Consider the following 15,467-nt stretch of genomic DNA (forward strand, 5'->3'; position numbering starts at 1 on the left):
CTCTTCATAATGGTTAACCTCGTTAAAACCCCTTATGGCTTCCCTTAAGGGGATGATGGATTTAACTGTTGCTCTCATTAGGGATTGTATACTGGGAAATTTTCTAGAAATGAACCCCGTTGGCAAGGGAATATTGACACTAAATTTGTGTTGGACTCCTTTTAGGGGCAAGATTTGACTGAACTTGAACTGGATTTTACTTAAATTAAGTAGCATTTGACTGGAATTGAATGAGATTTGACTGAAGTAGAGTAGGATTTAACTGGAATTGAACTGGATTTGAGTGAGGTTGAGTAGGATTTGATTGGAATTGGACCCTATTCATGGGGTACTCCCATACCTGAATCTCACTCACTAGAGGGTAGGTTGGTAGTTGAAACTAGTCCCAACCTAGGGCACTTGCAAGTACGTAATGCTGGCTCCTGTTAGGAGAAGTGTTTGCTTAAAACAAGTCCTAGATTACGAGATGTTGAATTGAATGGTGTAAGTATCCTAGTTTATCAATTAACATGAATTGTGAGTCTCAGAGTCAGGTGAGCCCCAAAGAAGAACCAAGATTAAACACTCAAAGGTTAAAGGCATCCGATTCAAGACAAGATAAGAAAATTCCAAGACCTCATCAAACCCTATACTGAAAACCACCAAATAAAGCCCTATACCTAGCTAATACTATTAGGAAAATATATTTTTAAGTGTGTTAGAAAGTTAAGTGGGTTGATATCTGAGTAAAAGAATTATCTTTAAAAATAGGCATCTTCGATGGCATCAAAGTGCAATTGAACTACCTTCGATGACATCAAAGACAACCGGATGGGATCGAGCTTAGAGCACAAATTGTCCAGCAAGAAATCAACTTAAAATCTGAATTTTTACGATGGCATCGAACATATCTTCGATGACATCGAGAAAGTGCTCAAATAGTCCATCAAGAAATCAATTTAATTTTGGATTTTTGTGATGGCATCGAAACAACATTTAATGACATCGAAGGTAAGCTTAATAGCATCGAACTTGGACCCTAAATTGTCCAACAACCTCAAAGTTAAAATTTTAAATTTTTACGATGGCATCAAGAAAGCTTTTGATGGCATCGAAGGACCTCTTTGATGACATCGAAGGTCACTCGATGACATCATCAGAAATGCAGAAACTGTCTAACAACATTTTGAATTATATGCTGAATTTATCGATGCCATCTAAGGTCGCTTGATGATATTAAAGGGACACTTAGATGACATCGAACACCCTTCAATGACATCAAACTTGACAAATTTTTGTCGAGAATTCAGTGTCATTTTCTTATCCTCCGAGTGTAAAGATAGCAACAGAGATTATGGTTCCATATGCGGATTGATATGCATCCCATGTTTTTTTACCGTTGCAAATCTTTTCTATATATTCAATAAAAGAGATTCTTAGAAATTTGGTGAGTAATAGAGAAAGCTTTATGAGAGTGAATACCTATTATTATTTCTCATCTTCTCAAGCTTTCTTTCCTCATGGAGTTCATCATTAAATCCTTATCTTAAAGGCAATCATTGAAACATTTAAAGCTTAGATTGAATAATGAACTCAAGCATTTATTGATTCTCTAGCAACCACATTCATTGACAAATCTGTATGCTAGCTAGCATTGAATGCTCAGCCATGGAGATCCTTAACTAGTTCTTAAATACCATCAATACCTAGTCAGGATTCACTAAACCCTTGACCCAACGGCCTCAGCATCTTCAATGGAACATCATCATACAGTTGTGGTACAAGGGAGCTAAAGATCCTTCATCATTCAAGAAAATCTTCATCAAGTGCTTGATGGGGCTCATCCACTTTTAAGTAAGTATATATTAAGAGTCCATTGTGCCTGGAAACCATTCCTTCTGTAGGTTTGGGTTTCAAATTTTGTCCAAAATCGACAAGTCCTTATGTAGGCTTCTGATAAGAGAGTATGTTTTTGTTGTCCTTATATAGGACTTCTTAAGTTCTTGTGTAGGACTTAATAAGACCTTGTATAAGCCATCGACGAGTGGAAAAGGTGGACCTAATGTAGGTTGTGAAGGTTTATGGTAAACCTTATTTAAAACCATATGAATAGCGAAATCCGGCACTCTAGGAGAGAGTAAGTTAGTAAAGAGTAGTGTAAGCACATAGACGAACCACTATACATCGTGTGTATTATGGTTTTTGATCTAAATCTTTATTTGTTATGTTTGGCTTAACAATATACTCTGTTTATTTTTTGCAGTAAATATGTTTGACAAAATGCATTGATGATGTGTTTCACTAAATAGACTATTGTCATGCATGCATTTCTTCTCACTTATATTTCTTTAGTTGTGTATCTAGAAGTAAGTGCATGTTAATTGTTAAAATAAAATTTGAAAAGTCATATTCACCCCCTTCTAGGACATTAGATATATCTTCAAGCTTCTTTTGTAGCAGTAAAACCACAAATTCAAATGGGTGTTGCTCTCATTGTTGGGAGTTCACTAAATGTTTAGAAATGAATTATGATTTAGAAATTAGGGAAGAAATGGGTTGAGCATTGAAGTCGGGACGCTTTTGTTAAGGGTCGAAATCTCCTGTCGGAAGATCTCATACTACATCTAGGAACTGTTGGGGGATAGGGGTTGATTAACTATTGCATTATCCTCCACCACTGCCTTAATAACCATGCATTTTATAATTCTTGAGAGATAGAAGGTCATTTGACACCCTTCCTGAACTTCCACAATGGTTTCAGATCAAGTTTGGATCGGGGTGTGGGATGTCATGGTTAAAATCCTTTGGGAGCACCGAATGCGCTGATTACTTCTAGGCATTATGATGGAGGCATGTTGATCCTGCTCCTACAATGCAAGTTTTCACTCCTCTTTTTTTTTTTTAAATGATTTTTTTTTTTTTTTTAAAACTGCTGGGAGTGTGCCAGTGATAGATGCTTCTATGGGTTTGCAACTTCGAAAGGTTGCTAAATCGATATACCTCTCATTCTAAATGGACCAATCTTTGGTATTGCTAGGGTGGACTTTTTGGAAGGCCTTCTCAATAGAGACCCTAGAGAGGTTCTCCCTACAAGTTCGAAAATGGGACAACCTACACGGTGTCTGTTCTCATGATATGCAAATGCAAGTGGTGCCCATGCTCGTAGTTTACAAGAGGAAAATATGTATAAAAAAATAATATATACAAGAAATTAAACTGCTGGAATGTAAATTGCTAAAAATTAGACTACATAAAATAAAAACAACGAGAGACGAAATTGAAAGTTAAGGAGTCAGAACCTCAAAAGTTTCTAAACCCCCCTAAATCACGTGTTTTAAGTTTAACTAGTAGCTGGAAACAAACTTCCCCAGCATAGTTTCCAGTTTGTGAACGCTGCTCCCACAAGGCGGGTGGGTGCGCTCAAATGTGTCTTACATGTTTTGATCTTGGTTTTAGATGGATAGAGCATAGATTCAAAATATTACATTTAAAAGACTTAGAGTCACCACTAGCTGAAGAAGACCTAGAATATACAGTTGGTTGGACCCGTAGAATCGCCTTGGATTAGGAAATCAAAGACTCCCCAATTAGAGATTACTCTTAGATAATGTTTGAGCTAGAGATTCATAGCAACGACCTCAATGATGGTGATGGATGGGTTTAGGCACCCTCAACCACCTGCGCCTCTACACGACCTCTACTTTAACGGACATAGAGTTTTAAGGATTTTTTATGGACTAATCTAATTACCAACAAGGTCAGAAATTGGCTGGTGAATCATTACTGCCCCCAAACCACTACCAAGGAGATCACAATGTATCAACTTAGGGTATGTTTGGAAGAGATAATTGCAATAAAGAAAGAACATAAATGCAAAATGCGATGCACGAAGGATGCAATAATGTGTGTGTACGCACGCACGCATGAGTATGTTAATAACTAAATGTATTGCCACTCCACCTAAGTTATCGGCTAGGGAGATGGTAGTGTCTCGATCTTGGGTGAACTTGAGGAGTTGATAATTACTTAGTAAAATAAAACAAATGCAGTATGCTAATGACTAAAGAAAAGGGAAAAATTAATCACGTAAACTCGTTTTCTAGTACACTAGGATCTAGAAAGACTAGCAAGCTGCAGAGCATGCGAACAAGGATCACTCACTAAGAGCAGGAGGGGGATAAGAGGATGAATATGCAAAGTATGAATAGAAAAGCAAAAGGGATGACCGAATCACAACCGACGTACTTAGAGGTGTGGGAGGTGAAAATGAGAACTAAGGCACTCCTAGAGAAGATGACCATAGATCTTAGATCTTGACTCTACTGCTCTTGTCATGGATGGTTGAGATAGCCTTGTATGCATGTGTGGGCTGAGATGGATGGCTAAGATGGGTTGGATGTACAAATAGTTTGAGATGGACAACTAAGATGGGTTGGATGTTATGGCCTTTAAATGTTGCAAGGAGCTCGTATTCTCTTCCCTAGATATCTCTCTATCTTTTAGGCTCTTAGAGTTTTCTCTAGCTCAATTCTTCTCTCCCCTTTGAAATGAGAGGGGTGGGCCTCTATTTATAGATGATAGCTTTGCTTTCTTGTAAATTCTAATAATTTGGAAGGCAAAGATGGTCACATTGCATGAAATGATTAGTTGGAGAACACTTGGCACCATGGATTTCCTTTGATAAGTTGTAAAATAGGTAATTTCACCATTTGGGAGGATGAAATGAAAATTTCACCGGAGGGCGGAATCATATTGCTGCCTAGATGCTGATTTTTCTAAATTACCATCCAGGAAGATCTTGGGAGAGGTCCTAATATTTTTCCAGATTTGCAAAGATTCGGGCAACAATGTGACTTTTGCCTATTTGCAGTTTTTTGCTGTTTCGATTATAAGGGACTCTGGAGGCCCTCTTCATTATATAGGCCTGTTGGATTAGGCCCGACCAATGGCCCAATAGCCACCACTACTCATAGTAAATTCATAGTGGGCCATAGTCCATGATGAGTGGCTTGGGGGAGATGCAGGCTCCCCCAGGTGTGTGTTGGTGCTCCAAGTTGCATGAGGATCCCACTAGCCTAGTCCAGCCCATTGGGCTTTATTGTGGTTTGGTGTTTCGTGGGTTAGTTAGGCTATATGCCTAGGGGTTTCTAAGCTTCACAGGCATTAGCGTTTCATGGTTTAGTTAGGCTATATTCTTAGGGTTTTCTAAGCTTCATAGGTCATTTCATGTGGTCTAAGATAAGGTCCGTCATTATTGGAGTGGGGCTGTTTACGGTAACTTAATTAAATTATGACTTGGCAATGATTGTCAACCGGTTGGATGTTCAGGTATTTTGGTCCATAATACTTGAGGTCCTTGTTGTTGACAGTGGGTTGCATCAATATCAAATCAATGGTTTGGATAAATTAGATGAAATGGGCCCAATGGGACAAGTGCCTAATGAATTCGTAATTCCTCTAATCAAAATGCCACTTTTTTCTATGGTGGATTTGCATTTTGTTTTCCAAACCTTGGAATACAGATCATGCTCCCCTCCCATTTTAGTATTATGGTAGAAAAATACCCTCTGTTTCCACTACTTGTAAACAACATCCTTGCATTTTTGGACAGTTACAGACAAAATACTCCTCCCATTAAAGAAGTGGATTTTGTTTCACCCAAAGGATCTCTCTCACCCTTTATTGCTGCCTTCTTTCTCGCCAACTCAACACAAACTCGACCCGGTTCTACTTCAGCTACATGTGAGACCTACAATTTGGTGACCAAAACCATTTATGTGATGGTCATCTGTAATGAAGGATTTCATGTAGAGGGGAAATAGTCTTTCTCACTTGCCCTTTTCAGCAAGTGATAGCTGTTGCTAATTGAGGACTCTAAAGCCTGGCCTCTTTCAGTTGTCCAGTTATATAAAAATGCTAAATAATCTTCTCAGAAAGTTAGTTAACAGTGTTGTTTTTTCTGTTACACAAAATAATTTTAGGGTGTAATTTTCACACGCTAGATAAAACTTAAAGATTTTTTAATTTTTAAAAATATATAAAATTGAAAGGTTTTTTCAGGTATGGAGAAAAAAAGGGCAAAAAACCCAAGTAAGAGTTATATGCAAAAATCCCAAGTAAGAATAAGAGTATACATGGAAATGAGGTGGTACCTTCTCATTCCTCCAAATATTCAAAACGATGAGTTCCATGATACCTTTGGAACACATGAACAGGCCAAACACGAGAGCGTCCTGTTTGGGGATGTTGATGTAAGTCGACAACATGGTTGGCGCCGCAATCTTCGCTAGGCAACTGATGATCGTGATCCACCCTATGAACCCAAGTAGCCTCCAATCACGTATAGCAGACACATTCATTTTCAAGCCCATCGAAACGAAATAGAGTGGCATTAGTATCTCCAAAACCACGGATTCAATCCTTTCTACCATAGCCGATCCTAGTGGACGCCCAACTGGTATGACCAAGCCCAAGATGAACGGCCCGAAGGATGTTTGCTGCCCAATAAACTCTCCGATTAAAGCGGTGAACAGGACCCCGATGATAATGATGAAGACATGGGCATTTGCCACTCGGTGATTCTCTGGGGTCTGTTTGATGATCCACAATGATATGGGCCTGAACATGCAGATGATGGAGACTATCAGAACGATCATTGACAACACCATCCCTATGGCGTACATCTGGTTCTCTGCAGCTACATTAACTGCCACGGTGGCCAATACAGACAAGACGTTGAATATTTCTACGATCATCGCTGATGACATGAGCAGGTGGCCAATGTTCGAGTTGAGCATCCCAAACTCAGTGAGGGTGATTGCGATGACAGGGAACGAGGTCATTGACAACATCAAGGACAGTTTCATGACATGGTTAATCGTTAGGGCGGCCGGGATGATAGATTCATTGAAGGTTAAGACGACGAATGACAGAAGAATTGCAGGGAAGAATACATTTGAAATGGCTAGGTACACTGACTGCTTCCCTGATTTCTTAATGATGGAGGGGTCCATCTTCACTCCCACTATAAAGAGGAAGAAGGTTACACCTAACATCCCAGCTGTTTCCACCAGCCTTAGGCTTTCTCGTGGGAAGAACATTTCTGTAAAACGCTTGTTGCGGCCAAGGACTGATGGACCTAGGATTACCCCCCCCTGTCCACATGTAAATCATCATGTTAGCCTATCTAAATGGTTGTATTGGTGGTGTAAGAAGAGGAAGAGGACGATGTAGATGGAAAGCTTACCATTAAACTGCTGATGATCTTAGGCTGTCTGAGGGATTTGAGAAGGTAGTACAGAACCCACGTGATTATGGAGATGAGAGAGATTTGAATTAAAAAGAGAGGTAACCCATACTTCAAAGGATTCTCCCCTACCCATATTCCATGAGAGACGATCCCGGAGACAGCCATGGGCCGGCACACCATAGACCGAGAGTGGCCTTCTTTGTCATCAAGGATGGCGGATGGATTGTCCATCTCGTCCGCCTCCCAGATGGTCGTGGCCGGCCCGTCACAACACAGGAGAGAAGGACAAAGGAAACAGGAAGAAGGAGAGGAAGAACCTCCTCAGAGACGATAGAGGAAAGAGAGAAACGAGTGGTTGTCAGTCTCTTTCGGTATTGTTATTGACCGTTGACGTGTGAACACTGGCCGTTGGGCACGGAAGCGGATTGCGTGGTGAGTAACTCACTACCCTTAGCGTACCGAGTAAACTCCGTGAGGTCCACCCTGATTTAGGTATTTTATCCACTCCAACCGATCCATTTTCCCATATAATTTTTAGGGCTTGAGCACAAAAATAAAATACATACAATGTTCAAATGGACCACACCATAGGAAACAGTTGACTTGAACTTAGATCGTTGAAAATTTCCTGAGGCCAAGGAAGTTTTGGATCAAGCTTATATTTGTGTTTTACGTTCATCCATGTCTGTATAATCTTCTGTACATCTGTTCTGGGAGCTTATTTTAAGAGTTGAGACCAAAAGTGAGCAAATCCAGGACTCAAGTGCGCCGCATTAAAGGAAAATGTGGGTATGGAAATTCCTACCTTTGAAACCTCCCCGGGGTTGACAGTAAAGTTTACATGCCATCCATGCCGTTGATAAGGTCATTCCTATTAGATGAACCAAAAACACAAATATTAACCTGATTAAAAACTTATGTGGCCCACAAATATTTCAATTGTGGAAATTCAATTCTTACGTGTTGGGCATACTTGATTATTGGATCCGGCTGATTTTTGGCCTCGTCCTAAAATGAGCTTAAAAAAGGGATCACTACAAGAAATCCCATCTTTACCAACGAAAATTTTTATAGCTAAAAACTTTTAGCGACGAAAATTTTTGTCGCTAAAAGACCGACGCAAGAGTTTTTTATCAACAAAAAATTCGGCAAAGGCAAGCTTTTTAGCGAAGAAAATTTTTGTCGCTAAAAAATACATAAAAACTTTTGGCGATGAATATTTTCGTCGCTAAAAATAATTACAAAACTTTTAGCGACGAATATTTTCGTCACTAAAAATAATTACAAAACTTTTAGCGACGAATATTTTCGTCGCTAAAAAATATTTGCAAAACTACGAAAATTTTCGTCGCTAAAAATAATTACAAAACTTTTAGCGACGAATATTTTTGTCGCTAAAAAATATTTGCAAAACTTTTAGCTATGAAAATTTTTGTCACTAAGAATAATTACAAAACTTTTAGCGACGAAAATTTTCGTTGCTAAAAAATATTTACAAAACTTTTAGCTACGAAAAGTTTCGTCGCTAAAAGTCTCTTTTAAAAAAAAAAATTCCAGCACAAAATTCCTGATATACACCTGTTACAATATATTTCATCATATTCATACTGATATACACCTGTTATATAATATATTTCATCATATTCACATTTACATCCATCTAAACCCAAACTACTAAATCCATCCAACCATAAACTACATTTATCCAAACACAAACAATCTTATCCACATCACATTCATTCACGCATAAATACATATAAACTTAACATCATAAACAAATATACAAAAAATCACAAAGATAAAGGCGGAGGTGGTGGGGCATCGATGGGTAAGCGTGCAACGAGAGCCTGAAACATCTCCGTCATCCGTCGCTCATGCTCCACCCGCATCTCCTCCATCCTCCTCTCCTACTCCTTCCTCTGCCTCGCTAGCGGATCCTCCATCCTCCTCTCCTGGTCCTCCTTCTGCCTTGCCAGCTCCTCCTCCACCCTCCTCTCCTGCTCCTCCCTCTGCCTCGCCAACTGATCCATCATCTTCCTCTCCTACTCCTCCCTCTACCTGTCCAACTGATCTCTGATGTCATCGACGATGACCCGTAGCTGCTGAACCTCTCTCTCTGTGGTATTAGCTTGGCGTACGGCGCTGTCGCCAACGATGATGGATCGGCTGGAGGCAGGTCTAACGGGTGCCATGAGCTTGGCACCATGGCCAAGCCCACGCATATATCCAGAACTGGTGTCAAGCACCTGACTCAGGATCTCTGGCTCACTCCACTGAGTACCATCAGGAGTGGGCTGACTGCATAAGGTGTTCATCTCCTCCTGTAATGAAAACATATGAATTTTCATAATAAATGACATTATTATAATTTAATATAATTAAATTTTATAATGTAAGAATTTTTACCCAAATCTCGCTGGCTCTATGATGTACCCAAGATCCCGTCGCCTGCCGACAATTAGTCCTTCTGTAAAAGTCTACTGGTCCGGGCTCCTAGCCAATGACGGAATCTCGCTGCACAATCGAAAGGATAATAGAGTTAATATAAATGCATAAAAAGAATATATAAACGTAATAATTACCAGTACTTTTTACCATGTTATGACAAAGTCATACAAATGACTTTGAACCAGCTACGTGGTTCACTTCTAACTTTCCCCTGTTGTCAGAATTTATTTTGCCCCTCTTCTGAACACATTATTCATAATACATTGTTATTAATTGTGAATTTAATTATTACATTAAGATATCGTAAATATGTAAATATTACCTGAAAAGAATTAGATGAAAACTTATTGCAGAGTATCCGCCAGTGCTCATCGGTCACGTGCGGCGGTGCGGATTGTACAGCCTCCTCATGGCTCGCGCACCGCTTGTACCGCTGGTGTAACTTATCGCTGTAATCTTTGAACCACTCCTTGATCATGTCGTCGACGGCATGGGAGATGTGCAGAACACTCAAATTTAAGTCAAATTTATCCTGCAGTTTCGTAAAGTAAGGCAATAAACTTATTAAGAAAATAACTTAACCGTAAATGAACTTTTATAGAATAAATTCTAATTTACCAAAATTTACCTGAAGGCACTAACGGATGAGCTGCTGCACATCATCTGTCACGTCTCCCCAACGAGGGGTGGTGGGGGGATCAGAGATCGGCATAAGACACCGATCTCCAACGTAAACAATATGGCATTGTTCCCAACAGGTCTAATGCAGTCCTGTGGGAACTCTACCCTCACGCGTAATTCACTCTAAAAGTAACCCACACGTGGGTCCACGTCCTCATCGGCTGGTTGATGACGCTGTTGCAAAAGAAATATGTAAGTCTAAACATAAATAGAAATCATTAAAAGAAATATATGTTTAGACTTACATGCAGTGCCTGGTGTATGCATGACTGAGGATCAAACGCCTGCGATGCAACATGTGACGGTGATGCTGGCTCCGTCGCATCACGGGTAGAAGGGCTAGATCCAGTGTGCGAACGACGTGCTCTCCCACCTGATGTCATCACTGAATATGTGCGAGCTACGAACTTATAAATTCAAAATAATGTCAATACAAGTGAAATATACTAAAATATTATACAAGTAGTGTTGACGGCAATGCATTTGTGATTATGCTTAGAGAGATGATTAAAATATGATTAGACCATTACACTATAATGTAAGCAGAATATAATAAAACTGTAAACTTTAATCTATAACCATTGAAAATTTCATTGCACATTGTCATTCTATATTAAATACACATATTTCATTGTAATACGAAATAACTTTGAGGTAAACTATCTGAAGTACTCCTTACGTAAGTTATCGTATACTTCAGAAGCATATGTCATATTGTGTAAAGAACTCGACATTTTTACAACCAACATACCAGTCACGATAGGAGAAATCTGGTCTCTCGGGACTCCATTCAGATGTGTAAGTGACAAAGTCGCATCTTTCATATCTTGTTTCCCGCGGTTATATATCTCCATTAGCCCCGAAATTTCTTTGAGATGGTATAATTTTTCCTCTGAATCGTCGTCAATATATTCCACTCTACACTCATCGAGCAGACCGTGTATCTCGATGGCCCTACTAGAAGAAGATAGGACCGAAACGTCCATCTGCAATAGCTAATGAAGTATGTTGCGTGCTTCTTCTACGCTCCAGTTTGAGGAGGACATGATCAGAAATTGACTCAACTGTAAATGTGGATTATAAACGAGTTAATAAAAGGAATTAATCATGACTTGTAATTTTCACGTATACATGGAATACATAAATTATTCGAATTAAAAAATGACATGTAAATGATGTGTACATTTAATAGTCGTCGTCTGTATCACTATCGCTTAGGGTTATTTCTTCTTCAACATCACTATCGTTGATCAGTATTTCCTCCTCATTGTCTGCAACGTCGTCATCAATGAAACCACTATCATCTCTAACAATGTCATGTATTATTGAGGCATCAACATGATCAGGTGGCACATCATCTCTGTCTAATTACACCACATCAATATCAACACTTGAATCAGTCCCTGTATTCCTATATGGCATGTCTTCTTGATATGCTTGTTCAACCCTAGACGTGTCATTTCCCCTGTCCTTGCTATCTTCAATTTCTGGTACAGGAACGTCAAATACATTCCTAGGCATTATTTTCTGTACCACGTGCCAAGAGTCGCCTAACTTAGTGTCAACGAGGTAAAATACTTATTCGGCTTGGCTAGTGAGGACAAATGGGTCATCCTTAAACCACTTCCGAGATAAATTTATGCTCGTAAAGTAGTTGTCAGTTTGTATTCCCAACTTCTTATTTCTAATGTCCCACCAATTACACTAAATAAGTACACCCGCTTTCTCATACAATAACTCAGCTCAATAATATCGGTCAAAATGCCATAAAAGTCAATTTCATCCTCTTCATTTGTTCCTTTCACAACCACCCCACTATTTCGTGTGGTCCAGTACTTCTCACGTTCTTTCGTGTGGAACCGAATCCCATTTACAGTACAACCTGTATATCTAGATACATGTCTATCAAGGCTACAAGTCAATGAGTATAGTGCATCAGACGCATCCATAGAGTTGCTCATGCGCAACGTCTTCATCTATTATCATGTACAGAATATAATTATTTAGAAATTTTCTTAGGTTGAAATAAAGTGCAATACAACAAAAATTCTAAGTGTGGTGAGATACAATATGAAATCTTACACGTTTGGTGAACCATTCTGAAAACTGATCTTGATGCATTCGATCATAATTTGTGGAGAATTTGGACTTCATCTCGTCTATGTGTTTGCTGCACATAAATGGCACGTCATTAACAAGAAACATTAAGATCATCGTATGTAGAGAAAACAATAATCAAGGGAAGACTTACTCTAAGTACGACTCTATTTCTTCACAATTATGCAACACATACCACCGCGCCTTTGCTAGATCCCCAAGGTCCATATCCTGAAACGTCAAGAATCCTAAAGGACGAACGTTATGTGCAACTACAGATATGAGTCCTTGTTCATGCTCCTACCCTTCATCAGCATTCCAATCTTCTCGGTTGAATCTAGTCTCTATGCCATGAAGATAAATGGAGTAAAATATAAGGCACTCATTATCAATGTTTGCTTCAGCTATCGACCCCTCCAGTCGTGCCTTATTCCTCACAAATTGTTTGAGTGTGTGAAGGTATCTGTACACAAAACTACTATGTTATACGTATGAAAATATGGATATATGTAGTTTATGAAATAAATAAAAATTTTAATAAGTTCTACCACCTTTCGACCGAATACATCCAACGATATTGTACTGGGTTTGCAAGCTTTGCCTCGTGTGGAAAGTGAATGGCTAGGTATACCATGACATTAAAAAATGCAGGTGGACTACCAAAAAAATGAGTAAAGGCTACGGACTATAGAGATCTATAGCTATGGCTTTAATCTGTAGCTAATTAGCTACGGATTTAATCCGTAGCTAAAACATACTTAATCTGTAGCTAAAACATACCTCCCCATGGGACCTTATTAGAGACTGACGATGCTTAAGGGGCTCCATAGGGCCCATTGCAATATATTTATTTTATCTAATCGGTCCATCAATTTGAAATATTATTGCAGTACATGAGTCCAATAATTAGAAAGATCAAAAGTCTAAGTGGACCACACCATGAGAAAAAATGAAAAAATAAATTTATATCGTTAATATTTGGTGTGGTCCACCTATATCTTAGATCTGACTCATTTTTTGGATAAACCCTAAAAATGAGCCGTTAAAATGAATGGACGAACTGGATAATTAACATACAGGATGGTGGGCCCCACGTGTCCTAAAATAAATCACCCCTAGAATCTCGTCCGCGAACCTCTCCCGCGCACCCCATTTCAGAAAAGCAGTTCCCTCGCGCTCCCCCATTTCACGAAAGCAATTCCCTCTCTCTCTCTCTTGCCCGCCCGCGACTCACCCTCCCTCTCCCTGTCTCCTCTCTCTCTCTCTCTCTCTCTCTCTCTCTCTCTCTCTCTCTCTCTCTCGCACTCAACCCTCTCTCGATCTCTCGCGTTCCTTCACCATCTCTTTATCTCTCAGCCCCATTTCCCTCTGTTTCCCAACCTCTCTGTCTCTCTCGCTAGGGTTTTCAAAACCCCCTTTCGCTGCAAAAAGGAGAAGAAGAAGGAGAAGGAGAAGAAGAACGGTTAGTCTCTCTCTCTCTGAGATGGATCAAAAATCCCAATGAAGTTTTAATTTATTGCAGCTGCCGATGGCCACTTATGATGTGGGGAGATCTGGACGGAGTAATAAAATGTACAAATATACTTCTTTGGGCGATGGGTTTCAGCGACTAGGTCACCGGATTTAATGGTGTGGTTTGTCGGAATTAATGGTGTTGGGGTCTTATGAGAGAATGGAGCATAGGCTTTTCACGGCTGGAGACTCTTCATGTAATAGGTATACTTTTCTTTCCTTGATTTATCTTCACCTTGTATTATTCATGGGTTAATTTGAGACTAGATAGACTGCTGCTCAAGTAATGATTTGAGTATTGCCTGCACGGTTGGAATTTTGTAGGAATGTGGGTTGATTTGATTGATTTTTGTAAGATATGCATCTCTTTTATGGTCTTTATGTAAACAAAATCCAGATGAATTTCAATCACACATTATCTGACATGGGAGCCATGTTAGATTAAGTCGGGTTTCGGTTTATTCTGGGAAATGGAATGCATTTGTATTATTTGGCACATTCCCACCAGACAACAGAAACATGGATCCCATATCAGAAACTGCTGGTGATTGGAAATCAGAATCCTTCTGGATTTTGTCAACACAAACAGACCCTTCTATAGCCATCTATCTAGATCAATTGTAATTGGGAGTTGGAATTGTACATAATCTATTTATATATCATAAAATGAATGAGATTTGATGCATTTATTTGAAATGGACCACTGAATTTTACTCCGTACATCTTAGGATTTTGGTTGAGCATGTTATGCAGGAAATGGGCCACGCTCTAATAGTACTGGTAACAAGGTGATAGCGTTTTGCTGATTGTTGCACTCTGTTTTCACTCGATATTTGAGGGCATTGCAATTGGAGCTGTAGGTAAGATGAGATACATGCATAAAGATGCAACTGCCTTGCAAAGCATGCTAGCAGTTCAGAGAAAGGTGAATCGGTTTGTGAATTTTTTATGCTGTTTTAACACAATGTCAAAAGTGGTGTTTAGAGATGAAACCCCTGCATCAATCTGAAATGAGGGTTTTGAGCCCTGTTTCGATACCAGCCTGCAATTGCCGGTTTGGTAGTCACCTATGATTTAGGTGACAAATTGACTAGACCCCAAAACCCAAATATATTTAGATATCTTTGTAGAGCTTTTATACAGTTTTGACATAAGTGTAAACATTCCCTGGAAAATGTACTAGAAATTACCAAAAAAGGGCTAACTTGTCAAAAAGCAAGACCCATGGAGGAAGAAAATCAAAATGGGTCTAGACTAATGTGATAGTCCATGACCATTTATAAAATGGTGGTGAATCTTTGATTGTAGATGTGGGATAGTCATAGTTTGTAGTTTTCAGTTATCGGAATGCATGAAACATCCATGGAAACCTGTCTATCAACACTAGTTTGTAGTTTTTCAGTGATTGGAATGCATGAAACATTGATGGAAACTTGTCTATCAACACATGGACATGCATATTTGCTCATTCAGGGCATGTTTCAACGCATCCTCAAAAGGG

The 15,467-nt window shown here is 39.3% G+C and overlaps 1 protein-coding gene and 1 long non-coding RNA gene across 2 annotated transcripts in view; both read right to left on the reverse strand.

Annotated features, from left to right (window-relative positions):
- LOC131253471 (cation/H(+) antiporter 15-like) overlaps positions 1-7,563 on the reverse strand; it is a 52,612-nt gene extending 45,049 nt beyond the window's left edge. Inside the window, exons 1-2 of the mRNA XM_058254468.1 lie at positions 7,226-7,563; positions 6,132-7,133 (exon numbers count right to left, since the gene is read on the reverse strand). Of these exons, the coding sequence (XP_058110451.1) occupies positions 6,132-7,133; positions 7,226-7,459 (1,236 nt within the window). The 5' untranslated portion in view covers positions 7,460-7,563. The remainder of the gene's footprint in view (positions 1-6,131; positions 7,134-7,225) is intronic.
- A 1,303-nt stretch (positions 7,564-8,866) lies between these two features.
- LOC131254069 (uncharacterized) lies at positions 8,867-9,919 on the reverse strand. Its single transcript, XR_009175476.1, has 4 exons — positions 9,824-9,919; positions 9,635-9,742; positions 9,287-9,549; positions 8,867-9,151 (listed from the first exon to the last, which is right to left on the reverse strand). It is a non-coding gene; the product is annotated as an uncharacterized LOC131254069 (long non-coding RNA).
- Positions 9,920-15,467: the final 5,548 nt, after the last annotated feature.

This window comes from Magnolia sinica, chromosome 8, assembly GCF_029962835.1.
Source record: "Magnolia sinica isolate HGM2019 chromosome 8, MsV1, whole genome shotgun sequence".
NCBI classification, from domain to species: domain Eukaryota; kingdom Viridiplantae; phylum Streptophyta; class Magnoliopsida; order Magnoliales; family Magnoliaceae; genus Magnolia; species Magnolia sinica.